The 18,508-nt window shown below is 39.0% G+C and overlaps 2 protein-coding genes across 2 annotated transcripts; one reads left to right on the forward strand and one right to left on the reverse strand.

Annotated features, from left to right (window-relative positions):
• The first annotated feature begins 3,083 nt into the window (after nucleotides 1–3,083).
• LOC135624725 (calcium/calmodulin-dependent serine/threonine-protein kinase 1-like) lies at nucleotides 3,084–9,763 on the forward strand. Its single transcript, XM_065128635.1, has 11 exons — nucleotides 3,084–4,265; nucleotides 5,301–5,431; nucleotides 6,132–6,173; nucleotides 6,297–6,405; nucleotides 6,577–6,655; nucleotides 6,750–7,046; nucleotides 7,125–7,237; nucleotides 8,535–8,642; nucleotides 8,714–8,776; nucleotides 8,873–9,040; nucleotides 9,261–9,763. Exons 1-11 carry the CDS (start codon nucleotides 3,783–3,785, stop codon nucleotides 9,396–9,398), a joined length of 1,731 nt encoding a protein of 576 aa, XP_064984707.1. The 5' UTR covers nucleotides 3,084–3,782; the 3' UTR covers nucleotides 9,399–9,763.
• Nucleotides 9,764–10,467: 704 nt separating this feature from the next.
• Nucleotides 10,468–14,583, reverse strand: LOC135624726 (F-box protein At2g32560-like). Its single transcript, XM_065128636.1, has 5 exons — nucleotides 13,294–14,583; nucleotides 12,992–13,071; nucleotides 12,606–12,784; nucleotides 12,402–12,476; nucleotides 10,468–10,940 (listed from the first exon to the last, which is right to left on the reverse strand). Exons 1-5 carry the CDS (start codon nucleotides 14,101–14,103, stop codon nucleotides 10,753–10,755), a joined length of 1,332 nt encoding a protein of 443 aa, XP_064984708.1. The 5' UTR covers nucleotides 14,104–14,583; the 3' UTR covers nucleotides 10,468–10,752.
• Between the last annotated feature and the right edge of the window lie 3,925 nt (nucleotides 14,584–18,508).

The following is an 18,508-nucleotide window of genomic DNA, read 5'->3' on the forward strand; positions in this document are numbered from 1 at the left end:
AAATGGACTTGGAAAATATCTATACTACATTCCTGCAGTTAACTGCACTTTCTTTTTCTTCTATTACCTCCACTCCTCTGTTGTAGTCCCAAACTCAATCAGATCAATATGGATTAAGCTACACTAGAATCTTCTGAATTCATATAAATACTATACTGAAATCTAATGTTTCTGTCAGATTGTGTTGCTGAAACTTCCTTTTCAACAGCTTTTGGGTTATATGTTTTGATACTTCCAATATAAGAAATAGCATTTTTCAAGTGCTGTCCAGTGTCATGATTCCATGATATAATGCTTCAACCCCTTACTAAGAGTATAAATTGTGATGCTTCCAATATAAGAAATAGCATTTTTCAAGTGCTGTCCAGTGTCATGATTCCATGATATAATGCTTCAACCCCTTCCTAAGAGTATAAATTGTGATTCTTTCAATATGAGAAATAGCATTCTTCAAGTGCTGTCCAGTGTCATGATTCCATAATATAATGCTTCGACCCCTTACTAAGAGTATAAATTGATGTCTGGCTTTCCTGACATCAATTGCATTTTTCTTTAAGCATGCAAGATTATGGTGGGTTAGGTTGAATGAGGTTCGACAGGCTGAGACAAGGTTTGCCACCCCAAGTTGAGTCCTTGTATACAACATGCATCAAACTAGCTACCAAATGATGGCATCATCCCTGTCAGCAAAGATAGAGTGGGTGAGAAGAGTGACATGATATGAAATCTTCTCAACCTTTGTGCCAAGGATGACACTATAAAATGATAAATGTATGGTCAAAGGTGAGGCAAAAGTGAGCTATTGAAAGGATGAATCAGGATCACAGTCAGAAGTAAAGGTGAAAAAGTAAAGAGAGTATGACACTACCAGTACTACCTGCATCTCTGTATTCTTCAATAAGCACTACAATTATTGCTGTCTGAAAAATGATCTCAAGCAGAGTGACTGTGTGACAGAACTGTAACAGGACTAAGAGCAGTAATCTACTCGAAGCCATTGACAGATGAACTGAAGGAAGAATTGATACTTCTCTCCAGGGTAATGAGTTCTGATGTAGCTACAGTACAGCACTAATTCATTCTCAACCAGACTGACCTACTGGCTGTGGACCAGCTCCAGTTTTTAATGTTACATGTGCCACATGGAAAGCTCTTTAAGTCAGTTGGGTGGCCAATTATGAAGCTTCCATTTACTCTATTAATATTTTGATTCTACCATGTTCACTGAAAGAGGATAATAGATTTTGTTGAATTGTCTATTTGCCAGCCAAACCCCCCAAAATCCTGCTGGCAGTTTAATGTATCTCACTGCTCCAGATTGATGGATTCATAATGTGCTTTAACACTAGTAGAAGTCAAACCAAGAAAATTATAGTAAAATCATAGTAATTTATGAAAAATTGTCATAAAATCTCCAGGCCAACCAAGTGTTGTACAACATCATGCTCCAGTATGATTGAGATCTCAACAACTCCTTGAACTTGGCCTTATTTTACCAGTGATTTGAGCATGTACACTTTCCCTGGATGTCAAGATAACTTCTCTCCACTTAGGAAACATGACTGTCCAGAGTGACAAATGCTTTGATTTAACCTATGCTAGTTTATTAGTCCAACAACATATGAAAAGGAGAGCTCAGTGATGAAGCCTAGTTTAAACTCATAGATACTTTTAAGAGGGAATTCCAAGTTGTGAGATTCAGGAAACACTGCCCAAGAAGAGGTCAGTATTATGGTCCAATCTTTGACATTTGATACGCTTTCTTCATTTCATCCATCATTGCATAGACAACTCACACTAACTCTTGGCCATGCAGGATGTGGTGATGAACACTAAGCTTTCAGAGCTTCATGCATTGAACCCTGATGGAAGGAACCCACTGTGTGTCATGGATGTCAAAGTTGCATCAGAAGTAGTGTCCCAATACACATGATTCCATGCACCTATTGGAATGCCAGTCTCTCACTACTGCTTGCATTAGGAAACCTCCTCTGTCCTTGTAAATGGTAAGAGTTATAAACCCTCTTGATGTAATAGCATTTAGGGTTTTTCGGAGTTCCTTCCAATGCAATGAAAGTACCTGTACTCCATGTTCCTCCATGTTCCCACAGCCTTTATTTAATTTGGCCTAGACTCTACTTTAGTTTCTGGTGGTTGCTTCTTTTGCACCATTGTTCCTACTTTACTAGCTTTATTCCAATAGAGAATACCTTGTCTTACACTAGCTTCTTGTTTTTGCTCTTCCCTATGGCACTGCCTCTGCAGACCCCCCAATTGCAGCATTAATATAGGCAAACAAGGCTCTGACACATTCTACTTCTCCAAATCCTAAAACCAGAGTGAGCCAATGTGCTTGGCTTGCATATGTGATCTTATCTGCTTAGAACTCACCTTGCCCAAGGCCACCAAATAACAATCACTATCTGGTGATCCATTCTGCTATCCAAGAAAGTTTGAGAGAGGGGTGGGGTGGGTTCTGTTTGAATTCCAATTATTGATTTAAACAAATAATGACATGTGTTGGCATATATGATGTAATGATATGGGTTGCATCAGCACAAGAAGCCATTGCTGAAGCCATTCCTGCTCCCCATCAGATGAAAAATATCACACAATTTTAACTCTTGGCTTGGTTTTAATAATCAAAATGTAGTGTACTTTGACCAACAAGACCAATGTACAAAGCTTGCAATGCCACATGGGTGATGAACACTGAGCTGTTGTTCTTTCAAGATGCCAACTTCTTGTTCTCTGAGCTGTCCTCCTGCAAAGGCTTTGGGAAGCCTTCATTTCAAAGCTAATGTATCTACCAGGCTCCATCAGCTTCAGTAATTACCAAGGCAGGTACATTAGGATCAATATTGACCAAGTCCCAAAGAAAACATTTTCTGAAGAATGCAATGATTTCTCTCATCTGTGGAAAATACAATCCTCACTCTTCAGTTTTAGGGAGTTGAGTCCAAGTGCTAAAAGCCACAAATCAAGTCAAAGTTCCATGTGTGATCGATCAATCGCAACATAAGATGCAGTGGAACAAAGGAAGTGCAACAGCAACAACAGCTTATTTATTCTGTGTAGCTAAAAGTTGGGCTGTGAGGGAGGCATAATCCCAAACTACCAACATTAGATGTAGCATTTCCTTCCATGACACAGATGCCACCATCGGTCACCTCCCCAAATAATAGCTGAAAAAGCAAAAAGGAGCTCCTTTTCCTGCTTTCCTCTCAACTCTTGTGTGCCAATCCCTTCCCTCTTCCACCCTCTCTTCAATATCTTCCCACTTGGGGAAGGAAGCCCGGCATCTCTTTCTCCTTTGCAATATTTGCAATCTTCGTCCATTGCTGCCGATTGTTGATCTCTTGTTCTTCACTTCCTGAGCCTGCTTTCATCTGAAAGCTTCCTTCTTTTCTCCTCTCTACTCCCGAAAGTTCAAGGCTTTGTTCCAATTTTTCTCCTTTTCCTGTTCATGCCTCTCAAAATTTGATTTTTCTTCCCACTTCTTTGGTAGTCTTTTTTGCGTGCGAATCTGAGTCTTAGCTTTTCCAACATTGGTGAGCTCGGGAAGTAGATTAGAGCAGACTCACCTTTGATTCATTCTTGGTTTCCTTCCTTTTCTGTCCCTTGTTTGTGTTCTTGGTTTCCTGGTTCTTGTGACCTGGCGAAGACGTTCTATTGAGTGCTGATACATCAGTTTCCGGCTGGATCCTGAAACTTGGAACTCCATTGGAAGTTTGATCTCCTTCAAGTTAGGATCTTTTTCCTCTTACTGGCTTTTGGTCTCCATGGGAGTTTGCCATGGAAAGCCAATACAAAGCCCTGAATTGCAGGAAGAGAGCTCGCCGGTCCGCGACATTAGCGAGCCTACACCGGTTCCGTCGACGCCGCAGCAACCAAAGTTCCCCTTCTGCAGCCCAAGCCCCCTTCCAGGCTCTTACAAGAACTCGCCGGCCAATTCGAGTGTGAACTCGACACCATTGCGTTTCCTCAAGCGGCCGTTCCCTCCTCCGTCGCCCGCAAAGCACATTAAGGCCCTGCTCGCTCGTAGGCATGGCTCCGTGAAGCCAAACGAGGCATCGATCCCTGAGGGGAGCGAGGTGGAGGTGGGCTTGGATAAGAACTTCGGATTCTCGAAGCAGTTCTTCTCAAAATTTGAGCTTGGTGAAGAGGTTGGGCGTGGGCATTTTGGTTATACATGCACCGCAAAGGTGAAGAAGGGGGATATGAAGGGACAGGAGGTGGCTGTCAAGGTTATTCCGAAAGCAAAGGTTGGTGTTTGTTGATTGCAGATGTGTGCTTTTGCCCTCTGTTTTCTAGTCTGAAGCCCATGAATGCATCTTACATCTCTATGGAATTGACCTTTTCATTTTGCCTATCATGCATAGGTTGCATGCTCTCTCATGGCACTGTGGATCGATTGAAATGTCAATATGTGATGGTCAATATGCTACTTATTGTTCTCCTTTTCCTGTCTAATGTAGCGTAGAGGATATGGTAGGAACTCGAGGAGTTTCTATAAATTTCCTAGCATCTTGTTGTTGTCTTTGTCAGATACATTATTAATTTATTCTATTTCTTCCACGACCTTTCGGTTCATGTAGTTGTAATCATGATCTGTACTGTATTTAAAATTTTGGTGCTCTTGTGAATGGTATTGAATTTTGATCTATTAAAACAAGTTTTTGTTCTTGCAGTCCATCTAGATATATGTCTTTCTATTTTTCTGGTGCGAGTTACACTTGAACCTTTTTGTTCTCTAGGTGCAGTTCCTAATTGTACATGAATTCACTTTCTTTCTATCGTTTCTGTTAGATCTCCAAGAGGACTCCCTATAGGTTTCACCGAGAATGATAAAATGTCATGAGAGGTGAAAATTGCTGCTTTTTATAGTGCAACAATTCCTGGCTGCAGCTTATTCTTCAAGTTAATGATTGCTTTCTGGTTAACAAAACTTTGTGTTGGTTGCGCGACTCAGCCACAAAATGTACGATTCATTCTTTCTTTGGGCTTGACCATCTGAGCATCTTGTCGTTAGAAAACTAAATGGTCAAAGAGGATTGTTTGTTGGGGGCAAAAGTTCTTGTTGCATTATTTGTTGGATGACTAATTGTCTTCTCTTCTTATGATATTGAAGTCCAGTAATTGGAATGCCATCTTATACCTTTTTCTTTGGTTAGCTATATTATATCTTGTTTACTTCATGTTGTAGAGGTTATATTATTTCACGTGATTTTGTAATACATCAGAATTAATTTAAAAATGCATATATTTTCAGTCTGGTCACATACGAAAGTACTTTGCAGATGACAACTGCTATAGCTATTGAAGATGTGCGAAGAGAAGTGAGAATATTAAGTTCTCTCACAGGGCATAAAAATCTAGTGCAGTTCTTTGATGCTTATGAAGATGAAGATAATGTGTATATCATGATGGAGTAAGTGGACACTGCTTTTTCATGCTTTCAAATTCTTGTGCCAAAGCTATTCATCTAGTTGTGGAAACTTAAGGCTATTTATTTTGGCAGTGACACACGAAAATACATGCATTTTCATTATTACAATTTTCTCAAAGTTATTATAACTCTTTTCTTTGATCAATAAGCTGGCAGTCAATTAGTTAGTTATGCGTGGGCTTAAATTTTTGTTCCTAATAATTGTTCAACTATCCAATATTTGTAGTGAAGAAAATTATGCATTTAGCTAATGAAAGTTTGATTATGTTTGATGGTAAAAGTAATTGCAAGGTGATAATATAGATCAACATTTTCATCTTTAAAGTTGATCATAATAGCATAGTTTATTTAAAGTAAGATAGGGGCTATTACTTGATTATTTACCTTCCATTGGTGATCATAACATATCAGCATTCCACAGTACATCGTAAAATTAACAGCGATTAACTACAAAGAACATCCATAGAAGGAGAATAGATTCAACTACTTTATGCAGCTCGTTGTTTAAAAATCTAGCCGAGTGTTTGATCAATGATTCCACATTACATTGTAAAACTCAGTGGTTAACTACAAAGAACATCCATAGGAGCATAGATTCAACTACTATATGCAGCTCATTGTTTAAAAAAGTAACTGAGCGTTTGATTAATTAAACTCACAAAATTGACTTTGTTTGCAACAGATTATGCAAAGGTGGTGAATTACTAGAAAGGATTCTTTCGAGGTAATTGTATCTTTAATTGTTTCTGTGAGTTACCTTTAAGGATGCCAGTGTTATAACTTATAACTATCTCTATACTAGACTTCGAATTAAACACTTCAGTGATAATCATGTTTTGTTTTATAGGGGCGGGAAGTATTCAGAAGAAGATGCAAAAACTGTCATTGTTCAGATTTTGAGTGTCGTATCATTCTGTCATCTTCAGGGTGTTGTTCATCGAGATCTCAAGCCAGAGGTAGTTGCTTCTTCAAACTGGATTTAAAAATTTTTCATGTTAAGAAGTCTAATTTTGAGAAGGGCCATTTAAGGAATTTGTTATTATTTAAATTTGAGCTCTCTCCGTTTCTCAAATTCAGGTTTTCCTTCTACTATCTTGGTGACTCATGTTTGTGTTATGTTGCTTTAGAACTTTCTTTTTACCTCGGAGGATGAGAAGTGCACGTTGAAGGCCATAGATTTTGGTTTGTCAGACTTTGTCAAGCCAGGTTGATCTGATAAAATTATTACAGCGACCTAGTAAATTTTCTCTACCAGATGTTTCTTTGTAAATTAACAATGTTAATGTCATGGATCTTACAGATGAGAGATTGAATGATATAGTTGGGAGTGCATATTATGTTGCTCCAGAAGTTCTTCATAGATCCTATGGAACTGAGGCAGACATGTGGAGTATTGGTGTAATTGCATATATTTTACTATGTGGAAGCCGACCTTTTTGGGCCCGCACAGAATCAGGTATATTTCGAGCTGTTCTGAAGGCAGAACCCAGTTTTGATGAATCTCCATGGCCTTCTCTGTCTTCTCAAGCGAAAGATTTTGTCAAGAAATTGCTGAACAAGGACTATCGAAAGAGAATGACTGCTGCACAGGCCCTCTGTAGGTTCCTCGTTACCTTGGTATAGTTTTTTCGAAAAAGATATAAGCTTGTTAATAACTAGATTCAACTTATCTCAGGTCATCCTTGGCTGCGGAATCCTGAAGAGGTTAAGATTCCTCTGGACATTATAGTCTATAAGCTTGTAAAGGCTTACATATGTTCTTCTTCTTTAAGGAAATCAGCATTGAGGGTATGCTCCTCGTCCTTATTCTATCTTGTACTTTCTGTCTTTTTGATGATTGCATCTTTCTTGTCTCTGGCTTATATTAAGTAATGAAACCTGCAAAAGATGAGCTAGGTGAAGTCAGGATGAGCCCAGATTTAAACTCAACCTGCATATGATCCAGACATATTGGCAGAAATGGTCAATATATGTCATGATCAAACCCATGAATTCACTCATGTAACTGATCCTGTAGGTTTATGTAATCATATAAGAAGTGTTATAGTAATTTTCAGAATTAAGAGAACTTATCCTCGTTGGGACATTATTGCTTGTCTTCAAGGTGCGTAAGAAAAAAATACTCGCTGGAACCAATTATTTGAAATTAGGTGAATGACGAAAGCAGATAAAAACAGAAAAAAGCCAGTAAAATAGTTTAATGTGAGAAATTAGTTCTATCGCATCTATGTGTTAAAAAAATCTTAACGCTGATTGCAGGATAAATTTCGATAACCAGAGAAACATGATTAAATATAGTAATATGAAGAAAGTTTTATATAGTTTAATATGAAGACCATAATTTTAGTTTAATGGTTAAATATCTTAGTTCTGATACCAGGCTCTGAACTCAATGATGGGTCTCTGATATAACGAATGTGAATAAGAAAACAGCAACAAGATATGGGATGATCCCAAATTCATAGAATGATGACTGACTTATCAAGTCAACAGCAAGGACTTTAAGCTCTGCTTGACATTGATGGTCATACTTATTAAGAATCAATCTAAGACCTCTTTATCATGCAGTGACTTGAAATAATTTCAATTCATATACATGTATGACCATGCTTATTATCAACCTACACACTATACATAAGGGTATAAATAGATTCTAGAAAAAAAGAGCATACCTAACACACGAGTCTCCCGGCATGTGGGGTCTAAGGAGGATTAATTAATGTATGCAGCATTATTTTTAAATATTTAAATAGGTTATTTTCATGACTTGAATCTTGATCTCCCGGGGAGCAACATTAATTACTGCAGTGATTACTGTCATACCAAGGCCCACCCTCTTAAATAGATTCTGCATACGTAGGTGGAAATAACTCAATAAGTATATGGTCTTGTATCTAATTGGTCACCTAGAATTATAGTTATTTGCTTTCTATTAAAAATCTTGATAATATGATATTTGAGTTTCTATATTTTTTGGTTTGCTTTGTGCATCCCACAACTACCATATAACAAATTAGAAGTTTATATGTGAAAGAAAAAGAACTACCATCTTTTTATCTATTGATTCCTTCTTAATACATGACAGGCTCTTGCCAAGACCTTGACAGTAAATCAGCTCTACTACCTGCGAGAACAGTTTTCTTTGTTAGGGCCAAACAAGAGTGGCTTGATCTCCCTTCAAAACTTAAAGACGGTGGGTAACTTATTATGAACTGACCACAGTATTTCTTTATCTTAGATTCTTAAATTTGTTTCATTTTCCAGGCCTTGTTAAAAAATTCAACCGACACTATGAAGGACTCGAAGGTTCTTGAATTTGTTAACATGGTATTCCTTTTTAAAACACTGTTTAGCGTAAGAAAATTTTGTCAGTTGCAGTTACAGACATAGTAATTCTTTTTCCATTGATTCTTTTTGAATTAGGTGAGTTCTCTTCAATATAGAAAACTAGACTTCGAAGAATTTGCTGCCGCAGCCATAAGTGTGCATCAGATGGAAGCACTTGATACCTGGGAGCAACACGCTCGTCAGGGTTATGAATTCTTTGAGAAGGATGGGAACAGACCTATCATGATCGAGGAACTCGCATCGGTATGATCAAACGACAAAACCAATTCTTATATATATATCGTATCAATTGAAGTCACATTTCGATATCCAGCAGATATTTCTAATTTTTCAACTAATGTATTACTAACTGGGATTCAGTTACTCATTTAGCTGCAATGGTTTTATTCAGCACTCACAAGCGCTAGCTCTCTTCATTCATTAGGACTTTTGATATGTAACAGATAGTTATGCACTTGTACAGGAACTTGGACTTAGCCCGTCAGTGCCGGTTCATGTTGTTCTCCAGGACTGGATAAGACATTCTGATGGAAAACTGAGTCTCCTGGGATTTGTTAAACTTCTGCATGGAGTTTCCTCACGCACAATACCAAAACCTTAGCAGAAGATTCTTCATCGATCAACAAAGATTTAGGGTGGCAACAACTGATTGTTTGATGAGTTGAGGAAAGTAGAGCCAGGAGAATCTGCGCATTCCCTGAATGAGGACGATTGATTGAGTAGGGCAGTCAAACCGAGATCGTAGTAGCCATGGTGACAAAATTAAAAACTTCCTAAATTTGTGAGATGCTATCAATCAGCCATATCAATCATTAGTGTATTGTTGCTGTCCAGAAGAATGTACAGATGAGAATAGCAAGCGTAGAAGTTTGAAGGGAATTGAGGCCTGCAAATGGGATTCACTAACCTGTAATACTTTCTTTTCACCCTCAATAAGATCTTTGCTCTGTTACATGTGATGAGAAATATTGCAATCAGTAACACTGTCCTTGAATGATCTGTTACTTTGCTCTATGCAATTCCTATGTTCCAAAATGTGGTTCATACTGCAAGATTTAAGCTACAGACTCCTTGAGTATCAAATTGTGAGAGTTTATCACTTCGATGCTAAGCATTGAAACTTGATGGTGGATTTGAATTAGATTCTTCTTTGATTTGTGACTATACAGTAACAACAATAATAACAAGTCATCGTGATGTTGCGCCAACCATTTGGAATCGGATACATAGTTCTTTTGCTGTCGGTTGAATTCTATGACTCAATTCTTAACCATTCTTTCAAAACAAAGAAGACAACCATAATACTTCGTCACACTTAAATCAAACAAAAATAAGATATGGTCTAGAAACAGCTTAGCTTTAGTGGCTTCACAGTAGAATCTTTGTTCAAACAGTACCTAAACAAGTTTGTAAAGTGGCTTCCTAGTAGAATCTTGGAAGAGTGGTTTGACCAGAGAAGTAGAAAGAGATGAAAGAACAGTTCATTTATTTCCTAGATGATCTCAGACCAGTTAAACAATTTAGCAGTACATGGAATGAATAGTTGGAGTTGCTGGTACAACCCAAAAAAAAAGGAAAAACCTGCAATCTCAAACTATATGAAGAATTCTGGCTGCATCAGCAACATAACAGCTGCTAATCAAAGGAAGAGTTTGACTTGCAACAGAGAATGAAGAGCTAAACATGTAATTTATATTGAATTGCTTGTGTTCTAAGCTACAATATGTAATCTGCATGAGCTTGGAGTTACATGTACCACATCTGATGCCTCTTCAGCTATGTTTGGCTACTAATCATCTCTTCTCATTCTGAGCTCACATTAACAGTTGATAGGTACTTCAGGATTAACCTTAAGGCCAAACAAGTTTCATGTGGTAGAAAGACCCCGATGACTATTTAGGCACAAAGGAATAAAAATATGCACAGATGATGCTTGAACAGGACTTGAATGAACTCTATTCCAGAGCATCTGTTGGCCACAGCCGTCTCCACTTAGAGATTTCATCCTTGCCGTGGAGTTTTCTGATTCCTCCGTAGAATCCATCCGTTTCGTTACCTTCTTCTCTGTGATGCTTTCGACTAATTGATGCTCGTCGCCATCTTGAACCGAGCGTGTACTGGTTGAATTCCAGGACAACAGTATCTGGACAATCAAATAGAAATGGTTGGCCTGAGAGATGAAAGAAGTTTATTGCAATCCCAAAAGCAAATACACAAGTGCTTCCAGGTTCCCAAGTAATGATGATTCAACTTTTAGAAGGAGATTATAGTCTGGCAAATTTGGAAGTTCATGAACTAAAAGCTAAATGAAGTGGACAAGTGACACTCCAAGTCAAAGATATGGAAACAACCATTTTTTCTGCAGAGATTAGGCTGTGTAAGCTTACACTCACCAGGCTATTAATTTTATGTCAAACCTGACGGTGTTTTGAAGGAAGCTTCAAAAATGAGATGCTACGGTTTGTGCAGAGCAAGTGCCGGTTATCTTATAGTTGTCAGCTGAGACTAAATTTTGTTGAGGCAAAACATATGATAATTCAATCAAAATTTGTATTCCTTAAAGCATGATCTCAAAACTAGATTTGCGACTTGAAAGTTCTGAACATCATATAAAGTCTTACTGGCTTCTACGAGAACATAAGGAAGTGGCAATCTCTTAGACTCACATTCTTAAAACCTAAAACTAATAACAAACAATAAAGGATGTTTAATAGTTGATTGAATTAAATCTTGCCAAATAAAAGCTCTTAACAATATCAGAACTTACTAATGTTTCAAACAGGAAAGCTGAAAAGAACATGGCAATGGTCACACGCATTACAATTATATTAGATGTTTGCTATTTTGTGTATCTAGTCTGCTTCAGCTGTAGCATCTATTTAACTGTTCTGGATTGTTATTTGAAACTAAAAAAAAATACTATATCGTAGAATATTGAAATAGTCAAAAATGAAACTGGAAAACGCTTGATCATCTATCATGACAGAATTAAATCCAACAAATTACTGTAACAACAAACAGTCCGGCACTTTGATTCATCTTCTTATTTTGCTGCAAGATGAGAAGTGTTCCATGTTATCCATGTCAATGTAAGTTAACAATTCTTGCAGACAAAGTAACGAGTAATCGAGATGCATCAAGGGTAAATACTAATACCTGATTAAGATAAGCAACAGTGCATTAGTGAAATTTGAGAGCAGTTGAATGTGTGAAATTGACACTTATTTGTATGTTGTTATTTCGAAGGAAAATGCTGTTGTTCCGAGTGTATATAAGATAAGAGATCTGAAAATATAATAGATCAAAAGAGTCATATAGAAAAGAACTCCCGGAACAACGTAAGCAACTTCCAAGATCAGTTAATAACCATGTTGATTGTGTAGAGAAGCACCCTTAAGTGTCTTTTAGTCTATAACAATAAAGTTTCATCTACTCTCTCTACAACCTCTGTTCAACAATTTTCTGATTCAAGGATGGTGTTCAGCCAAGTCATATAAGGTCTAGAGGATGCTCAGATAAAGCATTTCTAGCCATGTCTCTTATCTCTAGAGTCTAGGAAGAAAAAATATCTCTGTGCAATACACAACAGCATAGAGATACTCACCACTAAGATGACAACTGCAATAATGCTCATTTCCATTACAAGATTCCAAGTGACCTATGACTCCATACCACCAGCCTGCAAAACACAACGAGACATTGTTGACTTCCTTCCACTACATACATATCACTTGTTAACAGTAGAAAATTGAGTCTATGTATTGAGTTAAAGACACAATCAGAACAGTCAGATGATTAAAGCACACACCATATGGAAACTCTTTGTTCCTCCTCCATTGAATCTCGATATGATTGCCTGGGCGTAAATCACTGAGGCAATCCGAGATGTGAAGATCATGAGGAGGAGTGTTGACAGGAGGTGCCCTCAGCCTATCCCACTGCACTCCCTCCTCTACGACTATAGTTCGTCGTCCATGGGGTGGGTACCTACAAGTCATGATACACCATTAGGTACTAAATCCAGTCACACACATTCATACTAACTTCTTGATTTCAGTTTCAGAAAGTTCAAGAACTAAAAATTCGATACTTTTTGCTCATATATTCAGTTCCAAAACTTTCTGAAGCTTTGCGGTATATTGTTTTGCATAAGGAGAACAGAATTTGCATTTGATGAGGCCAATCTATGCATACCTTGCATGAAAAGAGTTTGTCTGGCGATCATATCTAACTTCTGCATCATAGCAGGATAGCATAAACCCCACATGCCCATGCTGCATAGAAGCATTACAATTCTTAGCAATTCAAGCTAAAAGAAGGAAAAGCTACTATCTTGTTTTGGGAGCACTAAAGCTATGACTATGAAGCTGCCTAAATCTATGGCAGGGAACAGGATCTAAAGCCAAATCCATCCTATCGATGTCTGATCCAATATGCGAGCATAGAGAAACAGATCCTGAGGCTTACAGACATGGTGGATTTGTGCTGATCATTACCTCACGGTTGTAAACCTGAGCTGGGAACCAGAATCCGCCGCTCTCCAGTGACCGATACCAAGACATAATGGAGTCATCAGGCAAAGGGCTCCTGTTGTGGCATCCACCATCAATCCTAGACTTGAGCCAGGAAATAGGCCACACACAGGAGAGCGCCCCAATCCACTTCCTGCAGCTGTTGCTCGCCGAAGAGTTCTTGATCGAAGCCAACAACAGCTTCCACTCTCTGCGCGCTGCGTGGCCGATCACTCTCCCCCATTTCTCTTCCATGTGCTTCTCCCAGAGGTGGTCACTCCTGCACGTCTCCCTCAGAGAGCTACAAACAGCCGCCATGTTCGACAATCCGGCCGGCGACAGCTTCCCGAGGATGCACTCCAAGGCCAACTCCGGCAAGTCCAAGATCGACATCTCCCCCGATTCCTCCACATTATCCACCCTGTGGGCACATCTCTTCCTCGGAGACATCGTGGGTGACGATGGAGCAGCGAGTTTTCGAGCGCTAACGGGCCGAAACTTGTCGAACAAAAGCAGCAGAGCAGCTGATAATTCTCGCCAGAACAAGATGGAGAGCAGTCTCACCTCACCTGCCCATGGAGGCAGGGGCTGTAAAGGAAGCGACTTGGATAGCAGGACGATGACGGGGAAGAATGACATGAGGAAGAAGAATGGCATCAGAAAGCCGGAACCGAGAGAACAGAGCTTCAATGCAGCTCCAAGGTTCGGTTGGCGGTTGCACACCACTCCAAGTGGCAGAAGCCCAAGAAGTAAGCTTCGCTGAAACGGTGAGGAGAAGAAGATGGAGGTAAGCATGAAGTGGTGGGGATGTTTCCTGTTCAGCGCATCATGATCTTTCTTTCCCCCCGAACCTACCGACTCCTCAGCACCACCAGCACCAGACCTCTCTCTTTCTTCCCCAGGGAGAACACAGATCACAGAACTGGTGAGGTGTGTGAGAGATGAGGAAGAAGGATTGCAGGACTGCAACTAATACATGGGTGGATAAGCTATAAATGGCTAGGAAAAAGCCTAGTTTTTTACTTTTCTTGGGGTGTGGAAGGTTGAATCAGGAACTGGAGGAACCAATCATCATCAAACAACACAAGCCCATCTTCCTCACCATCCACCATTGGCAAACCATTGGCTTTTATGGTTGGTAGAGATAATAGCTGAAGTCACCACAACATGGTCATATGACCCTGCTGTGGAGGAGAAAAGGCCATGACCCCAAGTCAGTGCAGGTGGTGTCTTCTTCTTGTTGGTGGGACTGTGGCTAAAAGTTGCTTGTGCTGGTTTGGGTATCTGATGCCAGGAAGATTCCTCCTCCTGTCTCCATCTTGCACTCAGCACCCATCTTTTAATACTACAAATTGAGTGAGATAACATTGGAACAAAAAAAAGGATCTGGCAATAATGGATGGATGATTTTGCCACTCTTTCTTCCTCTGCTTCTCAAGTAAATTTAGTTTTTAGGAAATCTTGAACATGTGGATTTATCAATTCTGATTGCTTCTTACAGCTAAACCATATACTAAAATATTATTATATTTGACTCTGGGTCAATAAATAATTAGTACCAAGATAAAAAAAGTATCTAGATTTCCTCCACTATGGGCCCATTCAACATTGTTGATTGAAATCATCAGTGCAAGAATACCAAACTGGATTAGATAAAAGTAGTCTTTAGTGTTTTTTTTATTTCAACATGTTCCTCTTGCATGATGTGAATGATCATACATACATACTTGCCAGAAATATTACAGAACAAAGATGAACATGCATCCTATCATTCTAGCTGAGAAAACTATGAATTGGTTTGTGATCATAATACAGTACTACTCGATTACATGGAAAAAAGCATGGAAATGAATTCCAGATGAACTACTTTTTTTTTTTTTTCTTTCTGGGGGGAAAAACAGAGCTTGATGGCAAGTCATTCGACGTGTTTAGGACTAATAACATGATGGCAAGAGCACCCCCTAACAATCGTGTCTCCATCACGGTTAACAAAGCAAGATCCAGAACCTACAAAAGAACTCATATTAGAAAAGGACTCGTCACAGAGAAAAAGTTAAATGAGTGCTCCAAAGAGCTAACATCCTAATTAGATGGATGGGGAGTGACCACAGGAGCCATCCTTAAAAAGAGAGAGAGCTTTAAACCACAAAGATAACTGAGAGGAAGGAGGATGGATGGTTGTTGAATCTATAATTATTTTTACTTCCAAATAAATCATAAGGAAGTGTCAATAATGATCACAAGCAAGATGAAACTTTATTCATATCCTTGCCCTCTCTCTCTCTCTCTTAGAGCCAAGCACTACTATTAAGCCATGAATTGAAAAGTTACCATGTAAGAAAGAGTCCAAATATGATTTAGCAAACTCAATTAACAATTAATGAAGATGAGGTATGCACTGAAAGTGACCATCTGCTATAAAGTAATGCAGCTTGTCGAAAGAGAAATTGCAGTGGTGGCAGCAAGGTTGGGCATGATGCATGGTAAAGATCACTGTGAATCTTGATGAGCTCATCCCAAATCCACAAGGATTATACATCCTACTCATCACTATTGATTCTTCAAGACTACCAGCAGCAACACTGGTAAAAAAACAGAAACCAGAATGTGCATTAAAGTATGAGACTGACAACATAAATATGTTATCTAAATAAGTTGAATTGAAACTGGACATACTTTTATGCCATCAAACCATCTAGTACTGACATGACATTCTTCATGGAAAAACATCCTTTTCTGAGATGATATGCATTGGAAATTTCACATCTCTGCACTAGTCATCCACTACTAGAGTTGGCTTTAGCTAAAGTAATGTCTCTGGGAGGATGACTTTTTGTGCTAATAAGCCATGTGGTAATCGGTGAGAAAAGTGTTTTGAGTCCACAAATTTTGACCAGAGATTAGGTATGGAGGAATTAGTAGCCAATTCATGCACAACTTGAAGATATCCTCACACAGCTTTCTACCCAGTTCATTGGGTTGTCAACAAGTGTACTCGACAGAATATAAAATGACACTGGTGAGCTGGTGTTAGGATCTTGAGATGGACTTTTTCTTGATCCTCAAATCTTAGCTGCACTAAAGACGCTAAACTAATAGAAAAGAAAGAGTGAAGAGACCAATCCAGTGCACAAACCCCTCCATCATCACTGTGCCTGGTCTCCCATGGTGGCAACAATCTAGCATGGAATCCATAATGGAGGATGCAACACTTGAGATAAAAGTTAGTGGCCTTGTATAAGAATAAGCCAGTGATTAAGTACAAGCTATTCTTAAGTTTCGGGAGCATGGAGTGACATAGCTGCCAAGGAGTTGGCCTCCAAGAACAGTGGCTTCTGTGGCTGAGGGGATAAGCTACAGCAAGATATGAGATTCCGGCTCATGTTGGGCAAAAGCTTGTGCAGGTTACAGGATTGGTAGGGACGAGGGCCGATCTGTTGTGGGGGTGTGGATAGAGTCACAGGAAGATGGTGGAAAGATATGATGCCAAAGAATGAATCGAGACAGATTCCTAAAGTTGGGTGCTTGTTAGATGGCAAGAGCAACAAAGCCACTACTTGTTTAGCTGCAGATGCATGCGACCGAGGCGACACCGGCCGACCGCAGCTGGCACTCCAGCTTCTACCTTTTGAGCTGAAAGGCTGTGGCAGAGGCAAGCAGAAGATGTCCTGCTCAACGGAGATTTGTGTGGCCCGTCAGAAGATTTCGAAGAACATGGCAGGGAATCAACGACCAAGCTTTGGGATACTTGGCACTTGGCGTGCCTTCGATGTGTGTGTGTCAGCTACGAACTTTTCCCTGTGGAGATAAAGATTGGCACATTGCATCTACCTGCAACTAGTGGAATCTGATTCATTTGCTTGTGCATCAACAGTGCAAAAGCATAGCTCATTGAAGCTCCAGCCTTCGGTAGTGCATCCGATTCATTTCATCTCTCTGCACACTTCCTTGCATCCAGGAACTGACAAAAGTCATGAGCCTTCCCAAATTTGAATTTTTTTACTCAAACCATTGACTCTATCTAACACTGCTTGCCTTAGATTGCGTTGGTTTAGTGCAAGCCTTAGGATCAGGTTGTAGTAACACACAGTAGAGTTGGTCAGTAGCTTAAAACCATGTCATTTAGCAACAATCAATAGACCACTGATTTAACTTGAGATGATATAGACCAAATCCAACATGAGATCTTCTCAACCTAATTGGACCAGCTTGTTAAATCAGCAGTCTTAGATCAAGTTTATCTTTGATATCAATTCTGGACAAAAGATCCCATATAAAAAAAAAAACACAGATGCATGCTAAGACCTCATTGGGGCAGCTGAAGCTAGATCAGATACAAGCATCATAAATTGTGATTTAGAGAAACAATTTCAGAAAAAAAAAGGAGATCATTTGGCCTTCGACCAAACAACATAAAACTAATATTGAATCATAACTCTTGCTTATCATCGTCATATTAGCTTTACTTTTTTTATCGAATATGAGATTTGATTTAGTTTTTGACTCTTTGAAGAATCATAAAAAAGGTTGGTATTTTTTGGTTTCTTGCACTTAATTCTTTATGAATTCATTACAAATGAAACAAAAGAGAGAGAGAGAGAGAGAGAGAGAGAGAGAGAGAGAGAGAGCACTGGTAGTGATATGGACAAAGATATGGTGCAAACAGTTCTTTATCCACTCATTTTGTGTTGCCACCTTATGTCATTTACCTGCACTATGGGATGCAAAGATACTTGATACAAATCAAATCTAAAGTGCAGAAACATTCCTATATCTGTAATCACATTTACAAAAATCAGCTGCCATGCAATGGAAAATGCTGCCCATTGGTATGCAATGGACTTGATATTGATCCTTGTCTGCCATGTAACACACAGGGATCCATTTCTTGTCCATGATCATTCTACATAAATGGCATTCTTCATACCATGATCTCTGAAACAGGGTTCTAAAATAAGTGGAATAGGACAAGTGTACTGTGAGACCTTTACAGGTGATCAGTTGATTCTATCTACTGATGCAATTAATGTGCTTCCTGATGGGTTTAAAATGAATTCCATACATACCTATTTAAATACCAAAAAAATTCAATGTTTAATTTTTATGTCTCAATCTGATCATAAGGGTTCCATTCATTTCTAGATATGACTAACCTGAATCAAGTCAAACAGATCCAAGCTCAAACACCCAACTCCATTGC

This window comes from Musa acuminata, chromosome BXJ2-10, assembly GCF_036884655.1.
Source record: "Musa acuminata AAA Group cultivar baxijiao chromosome BXJ2-10, Cavendish_Baxijiao_AAA, whole genome shotgun sequence".
Taxonomy (NCBI): Eukaryota; Viridiplantae; Streptophyta; class Magnoliopsida; order Zingiberales; family Musaceae; genus Musa; species Musa acuminata.

What these genes read in the sequence shown, in the direction of transcription:
- LOC135624726 (XM_065128636.1), bottom strand. Translation starts at nt 14,103, where the DNA reads ATGCTTACCTCCATCTTCTTCTCCTCACCGTTTCAGCGAAGCTTACTT. An exon ending in CTCAGGTTTACAACCGTGAG is followed by an intron (nt 13,072 to 13,293) that starts GTAATGATCAGC and finishes GCTTCTATGCAG; the next exon opens with CATGGGCATGTGGGGTTTAT. An exon ending in TTGCAGTTGTCATCTTAGTG is followed by an intron (nt 10,941 to 12,401) that starts GTGAGTATCTCT and finishes TTGATTGTCCAG; the next exon opens with ATACTGTTGTCCTGGAATTC.
- LOC135624725 (XM_065128635.1), top strand. Translation starts at nt 3,783, where the DNA reads ATGGGAGTTTGCCATGGAAAGCCAATACAAAGCCCTGAATTGCAGGAA. An exon ending in ATCGAGATCTCAAGCCAGAG is followed by an intron (nt 6,406 to 6,576) that starts GTAGTTGCTTCT and finishes ATGTTGCTTTAG; the next exon opens with AACTTTCTTTTTACCTCGGA. An exon ending in GACTGCTGCACAGGCCCTCT is followed by an intron (nt 7,047 to 7,124) that starts GTAGGTTCCTCG and finishes AACTTATCTCAG; the next exon opens with GTCATCCTTGGCTGCGGAAT.